Raw genomic sequence first — 25472 nt, 5'->3', positions numbered from 1 at the left:
ATCCACTCCTGTATGGGATTTTAACTTAGTCCTTCACTGCCTCATGAAACCTTCATTTGAGCCACCGGCTAATAGTTTTCTGGTACACTTACCTATGAAAAGGGCATTTTTGGGAGCCATAACTTCTGTCCACAGGGTCAGGGAACTGGGGTCATTAGTGTCAGACCTGCCCCTTAACAGTTTTCTTTTAAGGAAAAGGTTTTCTTATGACCACATACTGAATTTTTACAAAAAATATCCTCTAATTTCCACATCAACCAGGTTATTACACTTTCCTGTTCTCTCTCCTCTTCGAAGTCTTGTCTGTGGGATGTTTCAGTGGAGAAGGAACTGAGGGTGGTTTGCCTACTAAGCTCTATATATCCTTGGTATGGGGCACAAGGAGGTATGATGCGCACGTGCAGGCCTAACAGGCACAGTTACCAAAAATCTCTGATCAAAGGTGCATAAGGAGCACGCATACCTGAAGTGGAGCACCCATAGAGGCACACATCTTAAAGTCCAGTTACTGCACGAGATGAGTACCCTCTCCTTTTGTGCTGCATTTGTTCATTTTATCTCTGTACTGAGGTAAATAAAATAGTTCATTTTTTTCTTACATATTTATTTTGAGGTTTGTCTAGACTAAAATTAACTGATTATGGAGTGTCAAGTTTTAGCTTGTACAAGTTTTAACTAAATTAATGGGCAGTCAGTAGACTCTAGTTATAATAGGAGCAAAAGTTCTAGTCTAGACAAACACTTGGAGTTGGATTTTTCTCTGCCTTTGCCTGGAACGAGATACACAAATCAATTTTTGCAAGATCAAATATGGTTTAGTGCATATCTCTAGAAGATGATCCAGCCAATAGAAGAAAGCTTCTATCTGGGACTTAATATGTTGGCTGCGAAGACTACATGCTGCTTTGTTTCTGTTTTAAAAGAACTTAGTGGAACATCCTTAGTTCGAATGTAACTGACTTTCTTTATTAGCCATCTTTAAAAAGAAATTTTTATATCACTTAATTCTGTCTGACTTTGATTTTTTTTAAGTAGTGGTACCTTAGCCTCATCCTACCAAACAAAGTTGGCTTCTGACTGTTTGCATGAGAAACTGTTTCCACATCCCTACAAAGAAAGTGTTAGTTTTTACTTGAAAGTCTTAATTACCCCAGAGCATCATTTAATATTTTTTGCTTTTAACTTCTTTTTTACTGAAAAACTGCTCCCTATTCTACTCAAATTTAAAATATAATCTTTCTGCTCTTTAATCTACATTTCTGTTTCCAGAAAATATTAATAGCTTTTAAATTTCCATGCCTGGGCTTGCCTGTCCTCATTGACTAACTTCAAGTTCACTTTCTCCCACATGCACCTCCTGCAGTACTCCAAAGATGGTCTGTGATTTAGAAGTCCCATCTGCCTTAATCTTTTGCTGATATTGATGTCAGTCAAGTACACTTGATGTAATTAGAGAGTAGGTTTAGTTTATTCCATACTAAATTGGGAATACTGCAGAGTTCCAAAGCTTTTTCATATCCTTCATGAGGTGTGTGCATGTGGTGTTGGGGTCTTATTGTTAATTATTTTTCTATGTTAAGGTATGTAGAAAAACATTAATCTCTTTAAAAAAAAATCACCATAAGTGTCCCCAGTCACTCTTTAATTACATAATTTGTTTGCCAAAGATGACAAATGGATTGTGTGAGAAATAGTCCTAGAGTTCTGTCCAGCCTTAATTCTTTAGGTGGCTGGGATAGTTTGTGCTGGTCCTGTTATCTTTATTTTAAAACAGTTACATACTTCCTTGCTATTATCCTTGGGTTTGTTCAGCTTTCAATGAAAACAAAAACCATGGATTGTTTCTATGGGCTTGTGTTACAGTACTTATTATCTGGAAGGATTTCAAACTGATTGAAAACAGATTAGAAAGCAAGTATAAATCATACATTTGGGGAGCTGCAGAAGCTAAACTTTGACACAGACAAAAGCGGCTCTCAATCTGTTTTTGAGGAAACCCTGGTATTTCATGAGATGATTTGCTACCTCATATGTAAGGTTAAGATTTTGTCCTGGTTATTTTTAGTAAAAGTCGCAGACCGCTCACAGGCAATAAACAAAAATTCACGGAAGCCTGTGACCTGTCTAACTGCCACTAAAAATAAGGGTGGGGGGAGGTTGGGAGTGGGAGAAGGGGTGGGGGCATTAACGGCTCTGGGACCCACGCTGCCCCTGGTGGTGGCTCAAATCTTCATCTCTGCTGCCCCAGCACGCAGCTGAAGCAGAAAATGTCACGGACGTCTTTGAAAGTCATGGAATCTATTACTTCCATGACCTCCGTGACAAAATTTTATCCTTACTCATAGGCCCCATGTTAACAAAAAAAACTAACCAAATAAACAAAAAGTAACCAGTTAACTAAGGTGTCAGCCATAGGTTCTCTCGGTCCACTCCTCCCAATCAAGGTTGAAAAGGTTATAGTGCAGAAGCAGTCGAATCTTACACCTGTTAATAAATAGCATGCTGGATCCCTTCATCCATTGGACCAAACCATATTTCAGTTACGGTTTAGGGTGGTCTGAGACACCTTTGGCTGTGTCTACACTGAGGTTTTTCTGAAAAATTTCCCACCATTACTCTAGTACCATTTCTAGCAATGGTAGGAGTGGTAGTATAGATTGGCTGTCAACAGTTTTACCACCTTGTTATCCTATCCTGATGTGAGTAAGTCTGGACAGCACAGACTGGTGGCCCGTCTACCCTAGTGCTCATAGTGTGGCTAGCACTGGTGGAAATTTTCAGAAAAACTTTGTTGACAGAAGCCCTGTTTACAACTATGGGTAGTTTCCTGGTATAGGAGAAGCTGCAACTGCGCATAGGAGAATAAATAATCTAAATATGCTCTAGGGTGGGGTAAAGGGAAAGTGTGTTCTTATTCTTGTAGGGGACTGTAATCAGAGTTGCACAACTAGTAAAGCTCCTTTAAGCCCAAAATATCCTTTATATTATGAGATTGGGGGCCAACTTTTCCCCACACAATTAAAACTTTAAGTTAAAATTAACATGGTTTTCAGTGTTTGGTCCCCTAAACCATATTTGTCTAGCTTTTGTTCCTCCATGCCAGACATGACTGTGAGCTGAGAATGTCATTGGGCTAGGCGGAGGGAGCAGTTGATGAATTTTAATTGATGTGCTAGGAGAGTAATTTTTTTCCCTGTGAAATTACATTATACAGTGTACTGAGCTCCACTACTCTACATGCAAGAAATTGGCACTCATATTCTTAACAAGGCCTTCCAAGTGCAGGCAGGTGGTTGTCTAGAACAAATTAATTTCTTCAACTTCAGCTCTAACTTTTGAACCAATAGTTGGTAAATACAGACCCTGTTCTAACCAGTGTTTATCTGCCAGTCTCAGTGAAACAGATTTTAGTACTCATGTATGTATTGCAGGTGCTGAGAACATTACTAATGAGTCATTCCTCATCTCTAGCTGGTTCATGTTGATTGATTATTCTTATCAGAAAATTAATGACTCAAACTAGTCTTAGAGCAGTCTTAATTTCTTGCTGATAAGCTATGCATTGTAGGGTCACTTACTGAGAAGAGCCAAAAAAGGGACTTAAAGCAACCTACAACTCTTACCTGTTAAGCCTTTATTTGTGGAGTATGACTTGCAGTAATTTCTTCCTATTAATTGGTACCAGCTGTCAGTAATTCAGTGGTAGTATATTATTGAACCTGCAATTCTCAAAAATGCCTCCAAAACTGTTTTCACATAACTGGTGAGTTAGGATGGCCATTGGAGGAAGCATAGCACTGACAGGAATTTTCTTTTGAGATGTCTGGGATTTGTTACTAAATTTGAAAACAGTACATATATGAAGGGGAAAGGGGGTGAAAGAAAATGGCAAAGGTGCTTAAAGAAAAAGGTGCCCTACAAAAGCCAGAATTGTCCTTCTTTGGGTTATAATTTTTAAGATTTGAAGTGTTTTTTAATCTTGATTTTTATATTCTCTACTGTTAAAGGACTGGAGAATTATTGAGATTATGATATTACCATAGAAAAGTGAAACCTGAGCATATGAAAAGGAGAGATTTTTTTTTTTGGTCAAACCATTTACATCTTTAGGTATTTAATACCTGTTCAACTCATAGCCTTCACAAATACTTAGAAGAATTACTCCATTTTTTCATCATTCCCATCCTTGCAGTTAAGTCAAGAGGTCTCCCATTCTAGGTCTCCAAGGAGTTCTCTAGCAAAACCAGGGAAATAAAGACACTGCTAGTGTTAAAAGATAATAAATAACCCCTTCACAAACAAAAATTCCCTGCTTTCTGGAATCTATACAAAACTAAAATCCCATGGCTTTTTTTCTTTTTGCAGATTAGATCATTGTTAGGACAACAGAGGTATCTGAGGTTACTGTTCTTGTAGTGTCCCCTTGTTTGTCTACAGCTTTCTTATGTCTTGACTTGGCCTAGATTGCCAGCTTGGGGCAGGAACGTCATTATTAAGGCTAAGATTTTGTCACGGACCTGCCCCTGACTTTTACTAAAAATATCCCTGATAAAGTGGGGAGGATCCGGCACCCAGAACTGCTGAGACTCCGGGGTCGACCTGTCGCCCCGGGTGGCTGAGAGTGCAGGGGTTCCCCTTGCTGGCCATGGCTAGGAGATATAGGGTCCTCCCTGGCAGCTGGGCAGTTTTGGGGTTCACCCATTGCCTGTGGCAGCTGGGAGCTGCAGGCCCCAGCCTGGCTGCCAATGCCAGCCCCGCTGCCCTGGGGCTGAAGTGGAAAATGTCACAGAAGTCTCTGGAAGTCACTGATTCTGTGACGTAAAAACGTGCCAAGATCATTTGTAGTGGTGTGACTGCAACCAGTGCATTTTGCAACAGTGCATTTATTAGTGTAGACAAAACTAGAATTACTAGAATAAATTAACTCTGCATTAATTTATTCTGAAATTATATATTACATCCATGGAAAGCTATTTAAGGCCAGAGCTACATTTAAAGAGAACCAGCCTAATACTTCTAGAGTACAACGATATTCATGACCCAGTCATATTTACTGTTGGAGGAAGAGAACTTATGAAGAGGACTGTTATAACAGGGCTGCTTGTTTAGCCATACTTTGATAACACTATCCTTTTAACTATAAAAGGTACATCTGTGTAGTCCCTGTAACTCTGTAACAATTAATGAATACAGTATGTTGACCTGGTTATTTGGATATTTACTGTGTGGCTTGTGTTGGGTTAGAAATTGAAATGTTTCCTATGTGAATGTTAGGTTAGTTTAATAGCAGGCTGTTGGAAAAACAAGCAGGAAAAAGTACAATAGCTTGACCTAGCCAGCCAGTCACCGAAGCTTAAGGGACAATGCAAGAGCCATTTGCTTTGATGTTCTACCTATGATGCCCTGCTGAGCTCACCTGAGTTTGTCAAGGGGGGTGTGTGTGTGTGTGTGTGTTCCAACCTTAGGAACAGCAGGACAAAGGCCCTGATTGGATTTAAGAGGACATACTCCCTAAATCTGGGAAAGACAATTAAGGAAAACAGACGGACACTGAGACCCTAGAGGTTAGCGTAACTGGGAGTGTGAGGAACTTCATAGGCTTCCCTCCAGGGGATGGTAAGCTTTTAGTTAAGAGATGATGGCATCGCTGTCTACCTCAAATATCTACAGGACAATGGACTACACTCAGACATAAACCCAAAACACATCGCCAAACTCATCCATTTCATCCTCCCCCATAACAATTTTACATTCAACAATAAACACTTTGCCCAAATCATGGGCGAAGCCAGGGACACTAGGATGGCTCCCCAATATGCCGGCCTCTTTATGGGCCACATGGAGGAAGAATTTCTGGACAAATGCACCACAAAGCCAACGATATACCTGAGATACATCAATGATATTTTCATCCTCATGACCTAAACTCAGTTACAGATTTCCATCACAACTTCAACAACCACCACTCATCAGTCAAACTGTCTCTAAACAACTTGTGGCCAGGAAGTTGTACCAGTTGATGCTGGTACAGATCTGATTCAACAATGGAACCTTACAGACAAGTATTCTTGAGAAATTCATAGATCACCACATTTACCTTCAGAGATCCAGTAACCACCCCAAATACACCAAGAAGTCTGCTATCTACAGCCGAACACTGAGATACCACAGACTATACTCTGAGGAGAAAGTCTGGAATATATGTCTTAACACATTTAAAACTGCCTTCACCAAACGAGGACACTCCACCAGAGAAGTAGATTGCATTATGGAGCAGGGCACTCAAATACCTCTATAGAGCCTGCTTCAATCCCGAGGGGCAGGTGGGTGGGGGGGAAATACTCTCCGACCGTACCACCTCTAGTTTTCACTTACCACCCACGCTGGAACCCATGTGGGGTATCATAAAACAATTAAATCCAGACTTGATGGGATCCACATAGTGAAAGAAATCTTTTTTTGGCCTTCAAACACTCCCCCAACCTTGCCAAGCTCATCAGAAGCAAGCTCCCCAAAGATCAGAACCCACAGGATCCTGCCATAACAAATGCAAAACCTGCAGACATACTGATCATCATAGCTGTGGCGGTATCCCCCCACAACTCATGTTTCAAAATCCATGGGATTTACACATGTCCATCACCACATGTGGTGTACCTCATCCAGTGCATAAATGCCCCAATAACTGTGAGAGAAACCAGACAATCACTACACTTTCGAATGAACTCTCAAAAAATAAGATTAAATCAAATCACCCATGGGCGAATACTTTGCACCAAATGATCACTCCATATCTGATCTTTGTTTTCATCCTCAAAGGAAACCTGCACAACACCTTCAAAAGATGAGCCTCGGCGCTTAAATTCATAATGGCTAGACACTACAGATCATGGTCTTAATAAAGACACTAGATTTATGGCTTATTACAACAATCTGTAACCCCCCAAACCTCCCCACACTTTTTTTTCTTTTTTGTCCTCTGACTGCAGAAGTGTTAACAGGCCAATTCACTTTGAATGATCTCTTGGAATATGATTGTTTATCATAAGCATTTTAAGTAATCTGTTCCACCTTGTATTTAGTTGTGACACAATCAGTATCTTTCCCAGACCTGAAGAAGAGCTCTGTGTAGCTCAAAATCCTATCTCTTTCACAAACAGAAATTGGTCCAATAAAAATACTACATCATCCACCTTTTCTCTCTTTAGTCAAGATAGATATGAGTGTAGACTGTTTTGAAATCCTTTCTCTGATGTTATGCTTGTTCCAACTGTTAAGATTAAATTGTATGTTGATTTTAAGAAGGCTTCCTGGTCATTGTATTCACCAATGGTCACAGACTCCCAAAGGAAAGAACCGCAAGTACCGAATGCAGTTGGACCTCTTGGGTAAGCATGGTTGACAGACAGGGTAGTGTAGCCGAGGGCCTGGTGTAGGAGTGTGGGAGAACTGCAGTTCCATCCTGGGAAAGGTAAAGGCTTGAGGCCTATCACTTGGTGCGATGCACTAATAGAAACCAGGGAGGGATCAGAGGTGCAGCCTGCCCTGTAACTGAGTCACATCATATTCCCACCTTCCCAGGAAAAGAGAATGAAACTCTGATTTCTGTATGAAATAGCTTTTACTGAACAAGTAGTATCTGCCGTCACTTTAGATTGCTGCAGCAACTGGAGTAAACACTTCGAACTGTTGAAAGACCCAGCTAACTTCTTAATTTAATTTGGTATCAATAGCAAATAAACAGCTGTTTGTCTAACATGTAGATTTTGTAGTGGCCTTGTTTCTGAAATGCTAACAAATCTGGAGGAGTGTTGAAACATCTTGCTTGATGAAAGGCCAGCTTGTTCTGAGCCAGCCAGAAAAAACATGGTCCACCAAGGTCACATGTAAGATGTTTAGCCCCTGCGGTCGATTTTTCAGATAGAATGGAGTTTTTGAACTCTCTCTAGCCTTGGAGCTGTGCAAGATATCTTTGTAGTATGAGACAGAGTTCTGAAACTGCTGATTTGATTCAGTAAATGTGTCTGAAGATTTTTTTTTTTAACATGCCTTCCTTCTTCCCTTCAGTGCCCTGATAGCAAAAGCTAAACTTTTGGGAACTGTTTTTTAGATAGATGATTGTTTGTCTTTGGGATTATTAGTAGACAAAGTCCCAAGTTAGCATTTTGCTTGAGGTTTTTATTAGATTTTAGTTTGACAGTTTAAGGTGACCTTCAAAGATGTTCTTTTATTATTTTCTAATAGCCCTCAAATGCTACTGTACGTTAAGTTCACCTAATATGTAAAAAAATACTTTGTCTGTCTTCCTCAAAAGGTGGGCTTTTGGACACTGCACATCCTTAGACTTCAGAGCTTATCTAAATTGGTGACATCTGAAGTGTGAGCTGCTCCTTGTCTAAGTCCCCCTCCCCCCCCTCAAAACTAGGCTGAAAGGCCATAATATATAAGATGTTGGTCATGCCAAAACTACACTGGCTTAACTTAAATCTGTTTTTAACCCAATTTAGTTACACCAGTGCAAATCCATGTGTAGATCAATTGAAGTAAGAGTGAAGTGTAGCTTATTTTGATTTATCTTAAATTGATTCCTAATTGCCTTAAGTTTAATCAAAATAAGGCTGGGTCCATGGGAGGAGTACTTTGCCCATTTACCTATACCAGTATACTGGCAAAGTGTTCAGTGTGGATAGAACTTCTGAAGGCAAAGCTGCTTTTGTCAGAATAACTTGTTCTAGTGCTGCCCTCCCATCAGTGCAATAAGCTATGCTGGCAAAAATGCGTTTTGCTAGTATAGCTGTATATACCCCAGTGGTGGTCACATCGCACCTCATCACGCCTCTGACTGACATAGCTGTGCTGGCCAAAGATTGTAGTGTAGACTTGACCGAAGTGTTGATTCATCTTTTTGCGCTAATTTAACTAAACTGGTTTAAAATAAAACCTCAAGCTAAACCCCTTTATAGTTGAAACTCTCTCACACTCTTCTTTAACTGCAGTGCAACTACTTTTAAGAGTATAACCGAAGGCCTCGGCAGCAAATTGGGCCTAAATTCTGTGGCAGTTTGAGCATTCTTTGTCAGCTTCATTTAAATTAAAAATTGTAGACTTTTTAGTTAAAATATGAACATCAGTAGTACATTAGTACAATAGCCACCCTCTGTGTTGTTATATTAAATACATATTTTATGCTGTTACCATATTCTGTTTTTTCTTAACTCCTTGAAATGAAATGGGAAATTCACTTTTCAGTTACTGCTGCACACTTATTGAAGACATCACTGCATTGCCTTACACTGACATTTGAATGTTTTCTTCATTCTCAATAAAGGCTCAAAACAGTTTTTTTAAAGTGAAAATTTAAGTTCTGGAGCACAGTTCTGTAATGAGGATGGATTCTGTGGAACAGCAGAATACCCAGTAATCAGAGTTTAACCACATTAAAATAGATATACAGTAACTCCTTGCTTATGTTGTAGTTATGTTCCTGAAAAATGCGACTTTAAGCAAAACGATGTTAAGCAAATCCAATTTCCCCATAAGAATTAATGTAAATAGGGAGGGTTAGGTTCCAGGAATTTTTTTTCACCAGACAAAAGGGGTGTGTGTGTGTGTGTGTGTGTGTGTGTAAAAGAGAGAGCAACTCCAAGGCAGAGGGCAGGAGCAGCACATGGAAGTGGGGGGAGGGACAGCTGAACTGCTGGCAATTGATAGCCTGCTGGGTGGCTGCCGCACAGGGCACTTAAGGGAACAGGGAGCTGATAGGGAGGCTGCCTGTCCACCCTGGTTCCATGCCCCCAGCAGCTAGCTCCAATGGGTTGCTCTTTCTGCAAGCAGTGGACAAAGTAGATAGCTGCCAGACGACGTTATAAGGGAGCATTGCACAACTTTAAACAAACATGTTCTCTCATTGATCAGCAACGTAACAACAAAACAACGTTAACCGGGACAACTTTAAGTGAAGAGTTACTGTAGTTTTTGAGTCAGGCTCTTGCCATATCCAAGATCTACAGAGTAAACGGATACCAGTAAACAAAGCAGTTAAAAAACCCACAAAACTGCTAAGAAATCAAAATAGGAAATTTACTACTTCAGACCCTAGGACTGTGGAGTAGGACTTTAATTTCTGCTTGGAGGTGATATTGTGCTGACTGCTAGTGGCGTGAACTGTTTTTGATCTGTAACTGAGTTGTCCTTTGTTCAGAGAAAGAAAGGAAGGAAAATCCCCAGGTCTTTATTTGTCTAAGGCCTTGGCTACACTGGCGCTGTACAGCGCTGCAACTTGTTGCGCTCGGGTGTGAAAACGCCCTCCCTCCCCCGAGCGCAGCGAGTGCAGCGCTGTAAAGCGCCAGTGTAATCAGCGCTTGCAGCGCTGCAAGCTATTCCCCTTGGAGAGGTGGAGTACTTGCAGCACTGCGAGAGAGCTCTCGCAGCGCTGGCGGCGCGACTACACTCGCGCTTCACAGTGCTACAGCGGCAGCACTGTGAATTCTCAAGTGTAGCCAAGGCCTAAAACTCAGAAGCCCTGGTCAGCTTGTGTGGGGAAGACATGAAACTTATGTCCTGATTCACATTAATTTATATATATTTATAATGTGCAGTATAAAAATGTATATTTCATATGAGTATTATCCTGCGGCTTTTAAATTATTGCAGTTGAACTTTTTCAATTGTGCTTTTTATTTTTGAATTGGAAACTTATTTCCCCATCAATTGCATGTGTCGCAGGAGAGTTAGTTCGAAGATGTATTCTCTTCAGTATCCATTGATTCCAGTCGTCCTTCAGGAGCAGCTTGGTTATGTGTAATCGTTAATGTAGTATTTTTTAGAGAGTAAAGAACTTGCACCTGGCATGTGACTGGTTTTGAAGTGATGGGATGTCATTCTACACTGTTTGGGAGAGGTGATCCCCTTGATAACATGAGTCAGATATTCTGATCCTTTCATGCAGTGGTTAGAAGTTAATCTTCTTTGTGCTTTCATTCCTGCATTCTAGTGGGTGTTCAAAACAGAACATGAAATTTGGAACATTTCCAGCTGCTGTAATTCTTAAATATTGTTTAACATGTCATTTATTTGCTCTGTTGGCAAACAGTCTGGTAAACCAGAGGAGGTAGCTCAAATGGCAGCACCAGCAACAGTTTTGTCTGTAAGGGTTTTTCCGAATGCTTTGCTGAATACATATTTCACAGATCATGGAAAGCTGTGTGTCTTCAAGAGCTTAGTCAGTAGCCAGGCATTCAGATGTGGCAGGATTTACTTTCCTACTGAAAGATGAGGAGGGTATTGGATTTTGGAATGGTCTGTCTAAATATTTCTGTGCTGTCTCTAGTGCTATGTACATTTCAGGTCAAACAGATTAACTTCTCGTAAATTAATGCAATGCAGTAAATCCCCATTTTTACTTTGAAATATGTACATGTTCGTGAGTCCTAACCAAAGCTCTGTGGGAAAATCAGTTTTCATTTTCAGTGGGGCAAGCCTTTTGTGAATGAGAAATTTGAGATACACTTCTGATACTGTAAACTTTGTTTCTCAAATCTTCTGTGCTGCTGTAAACTATCCAGATTTAACAGCCAAGTGCAGTTAAGGTTTCTTGTCTGAGTTGGCTGACAGACTTATTTTGTTAATGTGATTCATGGGAAAGGCAAGCAGTCTACTCCAGATTCCTTTAGATTCTAACAGGAAAAACATTTATTTTGATTAAATGGTTAGTGCTATGGGTGCCATGTCTCTTTTTTCAAAAACATTGTGACTGTAGCTACAAGTGTTCAGATTTAGCTGTAGTGCAGTGGCAAGCCCAGTAGAAGGTTCTTATATGCACATACTCTGGGCTTCTGAAGCAAAGTAAGACACAGTTGATCAGGAGTGTAGCCTGATGTAGGGTGTACTGATAATATTAATTTGGATAATATGGGAATTTAATTTATTTATTTGATTTTATTTAATATTATTATTATTAGTAGTAGTAGTATGGGTTTAGGCTCGCCAATCTGTTTGATCTAGGATGGGGGGCCCACCTCGGGAATCTTCATACACAGGGCCTATGGTCAGCAGCAGAGTTATCCCTACACATCAACGTCCGGGAGCTCAGAGCAGTGCGCCTGGCATGTCAAGCATTCCAACAGCACATTCAAGGCTGTTGCGTTGTAGTCCTCACAGACAACACAACGACCATGTTTTATATCAACAAGCAAGGGAGAGCCTGGTCGTCCCCCCTCTCTCAGGAGGCCACTTGTCTTTGGGAATTCTGCATAGCCCACTCGATCCATCTGGTGGCGTCGTTTCTCCCGGGAGTCCAGAACACCTTAGCGGACTGCCTCAGCAGATCATTCCTGGCTCACAAGTGGTTGGTTCACCCGGATGTTATCCATTCTGTCTTCTGGAGGTGTGGCTTTCCCCAATAGACCTATTCGCCTCTCACGACAATCGGAAATGCCAGGTGTTCTGCTCTCTCTAAGGTTGTTCCCCGGGCTCTCTCTCGTACGCCTTCCTAATACAGTGGAAACCTCACCTGTGCTATGCCTTTCCTCCATTCCCGCTAGTCCACAGGGTCCTGCTCAAACTCCGCAGGGACAGAGCCCGGCTGATCTTGATTGCCCCGGCGTGGCCCAGGCAGCACTGGTATACCACTCTCTTCGAGCTGTCAGTGGACACTCTGATCCCACTCCCGCTGTGGCCAGACCTGATCACTCAAGATCACTGACGGCTCCGCCATCCCGACCTGCAGTCTCTTCACCTCACAGTGTGGATGCTGCATGGTTAAACCAATTTGAGCTGTGCTGCTCTCACTTGGTTCAGCAGGTACTCTTGAGGAGCAGAAAGCCCTCTACTAGATCCACATACTTAGCCAAGTGGAAACGTTTTTCTTACTGGTGTGCCCGGAATCATAAGACCCCCCTACGGGCGTCAGTTCTTGTCATCTTGGATTACCTCTTGTCCTTAAAACAACAGGGTTTGGCGATATCATCCATCCGAGTGCACCTGGTAGCTATTTTAGCGTTCCGCCCGGGTGAGGACGGGCATTCTATCTTCTCCAATCCTGTGGTCACTAGATTTCTCAGGGGATTGGAGCACCTGTTCCCATGAATTAGACAGCCAGCCCCTATGTGGGATCTTAACCTGGTACTCTCCAGGCTCATGGGTGCTCCCTTTGAGCCCATGGTGACCTGCTTGCTCCTGTACCTTTCCTGGAAGACGGCCTTCCTCGTAGCTATAACCTTGGGGAGACGTGTATTGGAGCTTAGAGCTCTCACATTGGAACCACAGTATACGGTGTTTCATAAGGACAAAGTACAGTTGCGACCACACCCCACCTTCCTTCCTAAGGTGGTGTCCTTTCAAGACATCTTCCTTCCAATCTTTTATCTGTAGCCGTACGCCTCTCGATGGGAGCAACAGCTGCACTCCCTAGATGTTCGCAGGGCCTTCGCCTTTTACATCGGTTGAAAGATAGCTTTTAGAAAGACGACCCAGCTGTTCGTAGCTGTGGCAGATTGGATGAAGGGCCTCCCGGTCTCCACCCAGCGCATCTCGTCCTGGATTGCATCATGTATCCGTGCGTGCTATGACTTAGCTGGTGTCCCAGCTACACACTTGACCCCCCTCAGGCTCAAGCTTCGTCCTCCACCTTCCTGGCTCATGTGCCCATACAGGAGATCTGTAGAGCAGCGACTTGGTCATCGGTACATACCTTCACTTCCCACTATGCCATAGTGCAGCAGTCCAGGGATGATGCGGCATTTGGTTCAGCGGTCTTTCGCTCCGCGACATCTCACTCCGACCCCACCGCCTAGGTAAGGCTTGGGAGTCACCTAATTGGAATCGATATGAGCAAGCACTCGAAGAAAAGATGGTTGCTCACCTTTGTAACTGTTCTTCGAGATGTGTTGCTCATATCCATTCCAAACCCACCCTCATTCCCCTCTGTTGGAGTAGCTGGCAAGAAGGAACTGAAGGGGCGCTGGGTCGGCAGGGGCATATATTGGGTGCCATAAGTGCGCCACTCCAGGGGGCGCCTCAGCCAACCCACCGAGTGTTGCTAGGGTAAAAATCTTCCGACAGTGGTGCACGCGGTGCGCGCACACCTAATTGGAATGGATATGAGCAACACATCTTGAAGAACAACCGTTACAAAGATCAGTAACCATCTTTTGTCACTTCCCCAGCAGTAAGATAAAATAGATCAGGTGATAAAAGTGGTGTGTCATAAGTGTGGCTATGGAATACCATTTTTGTTGAATGAAGTAAGGCCTTTAGTTTGCATTAAAGGGTGTGTGAAGCTTTGTGAAGCTGCTTCACGCATAGCCATTTTCCCCCCAGAAGTTGGAATGGGCTAGTGAGCTGAACTAAAAGGGAACTATCTATACTTTCATGGTTGATGATCGATAATGGAACCTACCTAGTACTGGAGGGCTCTGGAAACTGAGACCCAGTGAAAAGTGAAATAATTTCAGGAATTTGAACTCTTGTAAATCTTGAGCCTAGACAATGTCCACACATTAGTAACAGATACTAGGTCCCAAAGTTAGTTTAAGGTTTCTTTTGAATGGTCTCTTTAATCTATGACTCAGGAAACAGTTATCTGCTTACTATGTGAGTGGCTATATTAAATGAGACAGGGCATGTCTGAACAATTGCAATTTCTTACATGTACCTATCTGTGCACAAGTGGATTGTCAATGAGCAAGTCAGCTGTCAAACAATTAAATGTCAAATCATGTTCATTTTGAGAACTCACTGGATATACCATTGTCTGAAATAAAGACTGTGGATTGGAATAAATTGTGTTTGAGTCCTTTGTAAAGCTATTTAAACAAGTAGCAGAGAAACTCCTATTCAGATTTTCATCTCTGTGCATGCCATATCTTAAAATGTTTTGTCTGTTGCATCCTAAAAGGATTTTAATTCTTTATTAGAATTTTTTATTACAATACTGAATAAGTACTTTTTAAATGCTGAATTGGCTAACATGAAGCACTTACGTTGACCCATGTACACATGCTATATAGAAGGCTGACGTTTTTTAAGCCAATCCAGTGAGTGGGACTCGAGAAAAACAGTGGAAACCTTATAGGAAACTAAACATTGCAATGTTGGAAATTGATATAGATGTAGGCTTTAACTCAGAAGTCTAAAAATTGTATAACTCTTCCTCTAAACAAAATGAATGGCCTGTGTATTTCATTTTAACGAACATAGGCTAGCCTAACTGTTATGCCTGCTTTATGTTTTAACAATTGTTTGATTTTTCCTCCTTCATCTTAAAGGTGCTCAAATACTATGGTGAGTGATATAGAAATGTCTATTAAAATAAATTACCAATTTCTGTTTTTACATGTGTTTTGGTGAACTGCAGCTGGCCTCTGTTTCTGAAAGGATCCTTTTTAAGATGGTTGTTTTCCTTCCATTGCTGCCGTATTGATTGTATTCAGTTACGCATACTGTAAATGCACAAAAGGAGAGAACACAACGGTGACATGGCCAAACTTTTCTGTTGCTGGGTATAAGGGGCCCTGTGTGAGGGCAGTTCATATCTAAAGGCACTGCCATTCAATATACATTCTTTTCTTTCTTTCTCTCAAAATCCTGTTTGTCCATGGAGGTGTAAGACCAGAGCAGTGGCATTTATTGCTGGTGTCATTGCTTTGTGGGCTGAGGTTTTTCATTGGATTTAGTTACATTGTCCTAGTCTCTCAGATATAGAGGCTACTTAGTAGCTAGTGCTCTGTGCTGTTATTCAAGAAACCTAGATTTGATTCATGGGCCTGGTGCCTTGTTCTTTGGTCCATTGTGGATTGAGTGTGCTGCAGAGACACATCACTCAACACAGATGACAAATTGATAGGAGAGGCAATACAAAGCACTTCCTTAAGTGACTTTTCCCATCAGTCTAGAAGCAGTGTTGATCAGATTTTATGGAATTCCTTTTAAAATCATTAGTTGGAGAGAGTGGCAGCAATGTAAGAATCAAAGGTATAAGGCTGGGGGAAGTATGAAGGGATATGTCCTTATGGCTGTCACAATGGAGGATGAACTCTGGAGGGAAATTAGGACTTGTCTACACTACAGAGTTTTGTCGACATTCAAAAAGTACTATAATAAAAATGTGTATTGTATGTTCACACTCACTCCCTCTGCCAGCAGTGTGTGTCCACACTCGGGGCACTAGCATTGATAATGAGGGCAGCGCACTGTGGATACCTATCCCACAGTCCAGCTCAACACCTTCTGCCACTAGGTCTTGTGGGAAGGCGGAGCGGATCGCAGCGCATTTGGGGACTGGGCTTAATGTCCAACGAAGCGTTGCTTTCTGTCCCAGCATTCTATGGGCTTCTGGCTTTCTTTCGCAGCATTTTCCAATGGCCCTTGTTTGCTGTGCATCCCGGCATCTTTGTGAGAAAGGATGGATCTCACACTGCTCTCCTGTGCTCTGATAACTGTCATGAAGACATGACGGATGGCAGTGCAGTTAATCGTGACGTTCCTAACTGAAGAAGACTCCCAGTTGCCTGACATGCTGTGTGATATGGATAGGAGCAACTTTAGATTGCTTTTGGCATTCACAGAGCAGCTGCAGAGGGTGGACTGTCGCTTTTGGGCTCAGGAAGCAAGCACTGAATGGTGGGATTGTATAGTCATGCAGGTGTTGGATGATGAGCAGTGGCTACAGAACTTTTGGATGCAGAAAACCACCTTCCTGGAACTGTGTGCGGAGCTTGCCCCAGCACTGCGGCGCAAGGACACCAGAATGAGTGCTGCCCTATCGGTAGAGAACTGTGTGGCAATCGCTGTGTGGAAGCTGGCGACTCCAGACTGCTACTGGTTGGTTGCGAATCAATTTGGAGTTGGGAAGTCGACTGGGACTGCGTTAATGCAAGTATGCAGGGCAGTTAATTACATCTTGCTCCTAAGGACCATGACTCTGGGAAATGTGCGTGAAATAGTGGACGGCTTTGCAGAAATGGATTTCCCTAACTGTGGAGGGCCTATAGATGGCACACACATTCCAATTTTGGCACCAGACCACCTTGCAATGGAGTACATCAATAGGAAGGGGTATTTATCCATGGTGTTGCAGGCGCTTGTGGATTACCGTGGGTGTTTCACTGACATCAGCGTGGAGTGGTCCAGGAAGATGCATGACGCACGCATATGCAGGAACACCGGCCTGTATAGAAAGCTACAAGCGGGGACTTTCTTTCCAGACCAGAAGATTACAGTGGGGGATGTTGTTGAAATGCCCATAGTGATCCTGGGAGACATGGCCTACCCCTTACATCCATGACTCATGAAACCTTACACAGGAAACCTGGACAGCAGTAAGGAGCGGTTCAACAGGCTGAGTAGGTGCCAGATGACAGTGGAATGTGCATTTGGCAGATTAAAGGTGCACTGACAATGCCTTTATGGCAGGTTAGAACTCAATAAGGATAATATTCCCATGGTCATAGCTGTATGTTATACACTTCATACTCTTTGTGAAGCTAAGGGTGAAAGATTTGCCCAGGGTTGGAGAGTTGAGGCAGGCTGCTTGGCCGCTGATTTTGAGCAGCCACATACCAGGGCTATCGGGGGGTCCATTTGAATCAGGAAGGCTTTGGGGCAACACTTTGAAAATGAGAACCAGTAATGTGATTGGTGCTGTAATGTTACATTACACATAGTTTTCCTAGAAAGCAATGGTGACATTTGGGGCCTTACATTCCAGTAAGCAAGTGATTAAATTGCCTGCTATCTCAATTTGTAGGAAAGAAAGGTGAGTTACCATTCAAAAAGTTTGCATTTATTGCTGTCATTTTGAAAATTGTCCAACAGGGTGGAGTGAAGGGGAAACCGAGAAGTCCTGGAAAGGGGAAAGAGTTCTGAATGTGCTGCAGGGGAGGGTGGGCACCTGCCTTTCAGCATTCCTCCACTCCTTGCATTCCCTTTTTTCTGCATTGAAGAAGTGCAGTACCTCCAGGAACATGTCGTTTTTGTTCCGTCTTGGGCGCTTTCTTATCTGGCGCAGACACTCGGCTGGTGTGTGTGGGATGTTCCTGAAGGCCACATCTGCCGAAGCATAAGGAACAATGCAAAGAATCGTGATTAAGTTCACGCACAGCATTGAAACATTTCAGTAAAATACACCTTTTGTACCAGAAACAATCACTTTCTAACTGACCTTGGCAAGCACACATCTCTGCGAACAGCCAAAACATGGTGAGTGTTGGCTGCGGGGTGCTTTACATGGGGAAAAGAGCACTCTGCAAGGCTTGTGGTGCAGTCAACTATGGAAAAAATTGTAAAATTCTTCCACACTTTTCCACAGGTGGGGGTCATGGTAGAAGATATCTCACTGCTGAGGGTAAGCAGGGAAGCGAGGGTACATCTACTAACTGCTTCTGGCTTCCGCCCTCGTCCTTATGCTGCTCGCCTATGTACTGCTTTGGTCCCTGCACAAGTGATTGCCAAATGGCACGGGAAAATTTCCAGTGGGGGAAGGAACAAAGCTGCTCTGCCAAGGAACCTTCGCAGAAGATTACCAACTACCTACAGGAAACTTTCCTAGAGATCTCTCTGGAGGATTCCTGTAAGATCTCTGTGTGCATCAACACCCTGTTCCACTGTACTGAATAGCTAAACAGGGAAATGTCCAACTCACAGAAACAGAACCAGCCTTGTACATATCTATACCCTGAACCCACCTCCACACTACACAAACCACACCCACTTACGAGGCGTCTCCTCTCCTGCTTCTTGCTTGCCGGAGAGCAACTGCTGAGACTGGCTAGACACCTCCAGAGTGGTGAACAGTTCCTGGCTGCCTGTCCTACTGGGCGACCACGCCAGGAGCTCCACATCATTATCTAACTCCACCTCTTCATCAGTGACTTTGTCCTCCGGGATCGATTCTCTTCTACTGTCTCCAGGCCCACCGAAGTATACCCAGGGGCTATTGGCGGTGGAAGTGGGGTCGTCACCGAGGATCGCATCTGGCTCCTTATAGAACCAGCAGGTCTTAGGTGCAGCACTGGAGCGATGGTTTGTCGCCCTCGCCTTATGGTACGCCTGCCTCAGCTCCTTAATCTTCGCTCAGCACTGCAGCGTGTCCCAAACATAGCCCTTTTTGCACAAGCCTTGAGAAATCTACCCGTAGGTATCAAAATTCTTATGGCTCAAGTGCAGCTGGGACTGCACAGCCTCCTCTCCCCATATACTGAGCAGATCCAGCAGCTCCGTAGTGGTCCAAGCAGGAGAGCATTTGCTGCGATAACCTGCCATGGTCACCTGGGAAGGTGCGTTGAGACCTCTCCACACCGAGCAAACAGGAAATGGAATTTCAAAAATTCACAGGGCTTCTAAAGGGGAGGGGTGGATGTACCTGGCTGCAGGGCAGTGGAGTTCAGGATGGGCATTGTGGGACACCTCTTGGAGGCCAATTAAAGCAATAAAATCAAGCATGGTGTCTACACTGGCACTTTGCCAACAAAAAATTTGCACATAAAGCCGCCTCTCTCTCATCAGGGTGGTTTTATTTTGTCACTAAAACAGTGCATTTTTGCAGCCAAAAGTTGCATTGCAGTGTGTATGCATCCATTGTTTTTGTCGACAAAACTTCGTAGTGTAGACAAAGCCGTAGAAAGAATAGCATGCAAGTGGGTAGTCTGAGGAATTAAAGAAATTGCACACGTTACTAGAATGAGTAGGAATGACAGTGTTGAAGGAAGCCTTTGTTGGAAGCTCCCAAGTGGTCCGGTTTGGGGAAGGCAAATGAATGATGCTACATTACCACAGAGAAAGAAGGAAAAGAGATGCATGCTTGGGACCCCGGATTGCTGAGTGGGAGGAAAAGAGCTTGTGAGTGATCTCTGCAGTTGAACTATGTTAGGTTTGCTGTTGAGACGCTTTACTGGCTGAACAACATATTATCTAGCAGAGCACAAAGTGTGTATGTACTACTGGGGATATAGAGGTTATTCACTTTTGTCCAGAATGGGGGGAAAAATTGCTTGGACTGCCTGCTGTAGCTTGTACCATGGTACATGCTTTCCACACTTAGTGTTTGAGGAGTGTGGAAGTGGTTGTGTGGCTGAATAGCTCGGTATTCCTGGAATTGTTCTGTAGGTAAATGTCTATGGAGCTCTCTGTGCCAGGCTAAAGAGCTGGCTGCTTGAATTGTTGTGTAGACAAGAATGCTCTCATTGTATAGCTAGAAGGCTGACACACAGAATGTTGTAGAACAGTGCTTGCTGTGTCTCTGTCTTGGCATGCCTTTAGCAGGCTCTGTGTTGTAAGCACTTGCCCTTAAATCAGCCAGTTATTAAAATCAGCAATGGCCCTGCAAAATTGGAAGTTCAGACTATGGTCTTCAGTCCTAGAGAAAACCTTTGGGTTGTTTTTTGTCTGCAGATGGGAAAGTAGAGTTTATGGGGAGTATTAAATTTAATTGTGGATTTGGTAATGACCTAATAACATCAGCTTTTGAAATGTTTTATCCATTAGATTTCCTGGCAAAATCAGTAAGCTTGAGTTTATTTTCAGGGCCCCTGCTAGCCTGGTTAAGTATCCTTTAAAACCCACCTTCCAGAATGTATGTTTAATTGGCGGTATGGTAGCAAAAGAATCTTATTAAGCATTGAACCTCACCAGAATGCTTTTCATTTGGTGTACAGCTGAGTAACGAATTACAGTACTAAACCGGAACCTTCAGAAGTCAGAAGCCAGTTACCTACCTTTGTTCAGCAGCTGGTTTTCTGAATGAAAGCAGGAACCAGGAAAGAGCTAGCTTTCCATTCTGATCAGCACTGTAACAAGTACTATAAAGTGCTTTTTCAATGGATATTTTAAGTCAAGGGATAACTTCTGTTTTGAGGCCATGTATTTTGCATGTATAATCCTCCACTACTGTTCTGACTGCTAATCATTTAGTTAACGTGACTGACATTCCTGGTAGACATTCAGTGAAAACTCTGCGATGAACGTCATTGCATAAAGTTGACAATTTCTCTCAAACTTCCTATTACTTTTCCTGGTTGCATCCTTCTTTGAAAAAAAATATTTAAACACAACTTTGTTTGGCACTCTAGTGATATAGCTCCAGTTGTGACCTGGTTAACATTTACATATGTATTCATCATAACCTGTCTCCTGCACTGGCTAAATTAGATTCACATTTAGATGTCTGTTCCAAATATAAATGGATTTGCAGATTTCTGGAATTTTGAATCGTGTCCAAAAAACTATGATTGTATACTTCCAGTTCCAAATGAGGTGTCTGGTTGACCAATCAGTTTGAAACTGTTGTTCGTAACTCATCCCTTCTGGCTGTGCTGCCTCTCCTTGCTCCCCCTGTTGGGGGGGAGGGGCTGTGTCTCTCCTCTCCCTCTCTATACCTGTTCATAAGCCAACCCCCTTCTCTGATGCTTCCCTTTTTTACTTGGTCCTTACCAAAATCTCTATCAGAAGTCCTATATCAAAATATTTCCATCTTGCATGTAAGGTATAATGTGGATCCAGTTGTGTGGGATGTAGTTAAATGCATGCTGCAGCCTGTTTTCTCTGAAATAATGCTTGGTCACCATTCTACCTTTTGCGTTACCAGTTAAGTCCTATAACTAAGTAACATTTGAGAAGGCTGCATCTTATAGTCATGGTTTCATTAGATAAAGCTAAAGCATCTTCCTCCTCCCAGACGCTTTGGCAGAAGCTCCTATGTGGTGAGCTTGGCACAAGTTACCACAAGTCATATTTGATCACTGTTTGAATGCTGCAAATAATTTGTGAGTCTATCATTGAATATTATAGGCTAATTAGTCAGCCTTTTAAGTGTTTTCTTATTTGGCATTGACATTCTAGGAATAGCTACCTTGCTGATTTGTCATTCAATTCCCTATTTGTTTTGTTAACATAAGACAAAGAGTTATCAAATGACACCCAAAAGTGATGCTCTGTGGTGACACATTGTGCCTTTCTCTCCCTCATTCTAGGGCATATTCCCTTGTGGATTCCAGCCAAGTGTCTACGTTCCTGATTTCCATTCTCCTTATAGTCTATGGCAGCTTCAGGTAAGACTGTTCTCTAAAGCTTATATTTATATTTCAGATGTAAACTTCATCATGAAGAGCTTTTGCATTCAGCACATTAGTCATGTCAGTGCCTGCTTGTTAGGAGGGGGAAGACACATCTGTCAGTTAGAGCTAGACCTATTCTAGAAGATGTAACAAAGAACTGACTAATACTTAGCAGTTAGCGATCTGACTTTATTTAGTATGTGTGTTTGTTTCTATCTTTCTCAGACTGATACTTGTTGTAAATGGACTTTAAATTTTTACTTTCGGTTCTGAGGAGGATATAAAGGAGAGAAAGAAAATGGAAAGACCTGGTGTATTTGGAAGATCAGTTTCTGAAGTATGTAATTATGTGAAGGCAAATCAAGTATACCACAGCAGCATTTTACACTATATATGGATTAAATTAGCCAGGGACACATTTTCCCCATCCACTTGAAACTATCTTGGAGGCTACAAAAGGATTAAATAAAGTATTTTTGATAAGTAGTCCATATAGCAAAGTCACTGAGGACTGTATAACTGCTTGCCACTGTTTTCCACATCATGGACTTGGTGGTTGCTGTAACTGAAACCTGTAAAATATATTTGAGTCTCTTTCCAAATTAAATTAGTTGACCCATGCATAGCAGGAAAGTTGTGAAAGTAACTATCCATTGTGTTCGGGGCCTCCAGTTTAGTTTAGAGAAACCATTTGAACTGCGGCAGTTCAGGGAGGAAGGGAATACAGAATGTACTGCATCAAGTATGAAATGTTTGACTACTTTGAATATAGCCAAGAGACAAGGTGTACCAGATGAACAAAATATGTAAATTCTAGTTAGTTGCACCCCTAACATTTTAAAAATTATGAAAAACATGTTTGCTTTATTTATCAAGCTTGGGAAAACAATAGTACATAACTTCTTGTTACTAATAAGTCTATGGTAAACAGCCAGAAATTCACAATGAGCAACTCCCTTCTCTTCATGTGTCAGTATATTTATGCCTGCATCTGTAATTTCACTCCATGCATCTGAAGAAGTGGGGGTTATTTTACCCACGAAAGCTTATGCCCAAATAAATCTGCTAGACTTTAAGGTGCCTCTTTGTTGTTACAGTGAGCAATACATCACATCATCATTTTTTTTAATGTCCAAAACCAGGTGAGAGTAAACTCAAGTCTCAAATGGTCCAGGTGGCAACCCTTAAGATAAAAGTTGCTGAATCCCATCATACATTAAGCAAAGTTGTATAATGCAAACAGTGATTTTTGGGGGGGAAGAACTGGCTGTCTCTATCATTAAGGTTAGGCAGGTATTACTTGATATTCAGGGTACATCTACACTACAGGGGGGGAGTCGATTTAAGATACGCAAATTCAGCTACGTGAAAAGCGTAGCTGAATTCGACGTATCGCAGCCGACTTACCCCGCTGTGAGGACGGCGGCAAAATCGACTTCTGTGGCTTTCTGTCGACGGCGCTTACTCCCACCTCCGCTGGTGGAATAAGAGCGTCGATTCGGGGATCGATTGTCGCGTCCCGTTGGGACGCGATAAATCGATCCCCGAGAGGTCGATTTCTACCCGCCGATTCAGGCGGGTAGTGTAGACCTAGCCTCAGAGAGGTGGTAATGCACTTTGGATAGTATTAGAGCTGAAGAAGCCTTTCATCAAAGAAAATGTTACAGAAGGTATATAAGCAAAAAGGCCAAAGAAAGTATGGAGAACAAATAGCCAAGTATATTAAGATGATTAACGAATATTTAAATATTCTAGGTGCAGGAGAGTTTTGGACCCATCTAGCTTATGGCCGAGGGGGTAATTAAAGTGAATACTGTATTTGTGGAGAAGTTACGGGTAAACTTTGTAATTTTACTATGGTTGGATGTTTGGATTTACATAGCAGTAAAAGGGGTGCATAGCCATATCATAGAATATCAGGGTTGGAAGGGACCTCAGGAGGTCATCTAGTCCAACAGCCTGCTCAAAGCAGGACCAATCCCCAAGTAAATCATTCCAGCCAGGACTTTAAGCCTGACCTTAAAAACCTCTAAGGAAGGAGATTCCACCACTTCCCTAGGTAACCCATTCCAGTGCTTCACCACCCTCCTAGTGAAAAAGTTTTTCCTAATATCCAACCTAAACCTCCCCCACTGCAACTTGAGACCATTACTCCTTGTTCTGTCATCTGGTACTACTGAAAATAGTCTAGATCCATTCTCTTTGGAACCCCCTTTCAGGTAGTTGAAAGCAACTATCAAATCCCCCCCTCATTCTTCTCTTCTGCAAACTAAACAATCCCAGTTCCCTCAGCCTCTCCTCATAAGTCATGTGCTCTAGCGCCCCCCCCCCCCCCCCCAAGAATGTTTGTTGCCCTCTGCTGGACTCTTTCCAATTTTTCCACATCTTTCTTGTAGTGTGGGGCCCAAAACTGGACACAGTACTCCAGATCCCTCACCAATGCCAAATTAGAGGGGAATGATTGCATCCCTCGATCTGCTGGCAATGCTCCTGCTTATACAGCCCAAAATGCCGTTAGCCTTCTTGGCAACAAGGGCACACTGTCGACTCGTATCCAGCTTCTCGTCCACTGTAACTCCTAGGTCCTTTTCTGCAGAACTGCTGCCTAGCCACTTGGTCCCTAGTCTGTAGCAGTGCATGGGATTCTTCCTGTATTCCAGGAGACCTTAAAATTACTATTTTAAGATACAACAAAACATAAAGTACAGCAGCACAGTGCAGTATAAACCACCAGCAATGAGCCAGGAACTCTCAAACTTAAATCACCCTCCTCTTCCAATAGTTCTCCACCTTCAAAATTCCCCCCTTAACCACCTTATCCCTTTTTACATATTCCTCAGAAAAAAATAAGCTTTGCAGTGTGTCCTGAAGATCTCCAGATTTCGACCATTACAACCAAACTGGGGAGTTAATTCCAAAACTGAGGGGCCCTCAGAGTGTGCCCACACAATATCTCCCCCCATTCTTTTATACTAATAGGCCTTCAGCTTATCTCTGCTATGGTGGTGGTATGGAATGTGATGGAGAGAAGTTTTCATCCCCTTTGCTTTGCTGGTCAGGCTAATGTAATGATTTATACAGGAAATCATCATGTGGTATTAACAGAAGCATATAAGATATAGTTAAGCTAATTAAGAAATTCAGGTGCAGTGGTAATTTGCAAGATGGAAGTTCTTAAGGCAATAAAACACTAAGAACTTCTGCTGAAATAGGTATTTCCTAAAACAGCACCTGTCCCGGAAGAAAGGAAGGTTACAAATATTGCACCTATCTTCAAAAAGAAAATAGTGATCCCTGAAACTATAGATCTGTGAATTGCATCTCAGTACCATGAAAACTTTAAGGACAGCATAATACAGCACTTGGTTAAACTGTGACCGAATCATTACTACTCTGATAAGCTTATACTTCTCTGAACTATTA

General features: G+C 42.5%; 1 protein-coding gene across 3 annotated transcripts in view; it reads left to right on the top strand.

The window, feature by feature from the left end:
- The window catches only part of SPPL3 (signal peptide peptidase like 3), a 126176-nt gene that overhangs the window by 42082 nt on the left and 58622 nt on the right, over nt 1-25472 (top strand). For 2 of the 3 annotated variants that reach the window (XM_005288668.5, XM_065567861.1), the window contains exon 2: nt 21966-22043. In XM_005288668.5, coding sequence (XP_005288725.2) covers nt 21966-22043 — 78 coding nt within the window. Of the gene's footprint in view, nt 1-21906; nt 22044-25472 lie in introns of those variants that run through there. The other variant, XM_024108724.3, reaches the window with a different exon arrangement.

This window comes from Chrysemys picta, chromosome 15 (assembly GCF_011386835.1).
Source record: "Chrysemys picta bellii isolate R12L10 chromosome 15, ASM1138683v2, whole genome shotgun sequence".
NCBI classification, from domain to species: domain Eukaryota; kingdom Metazoa; phylum Chordata; order Testudines; family Emydidae; genus Chrysemys; species Chrysemys picta.
This window is presented reverse-complemented; position numbering and strand designations above follow the sequence as displayed.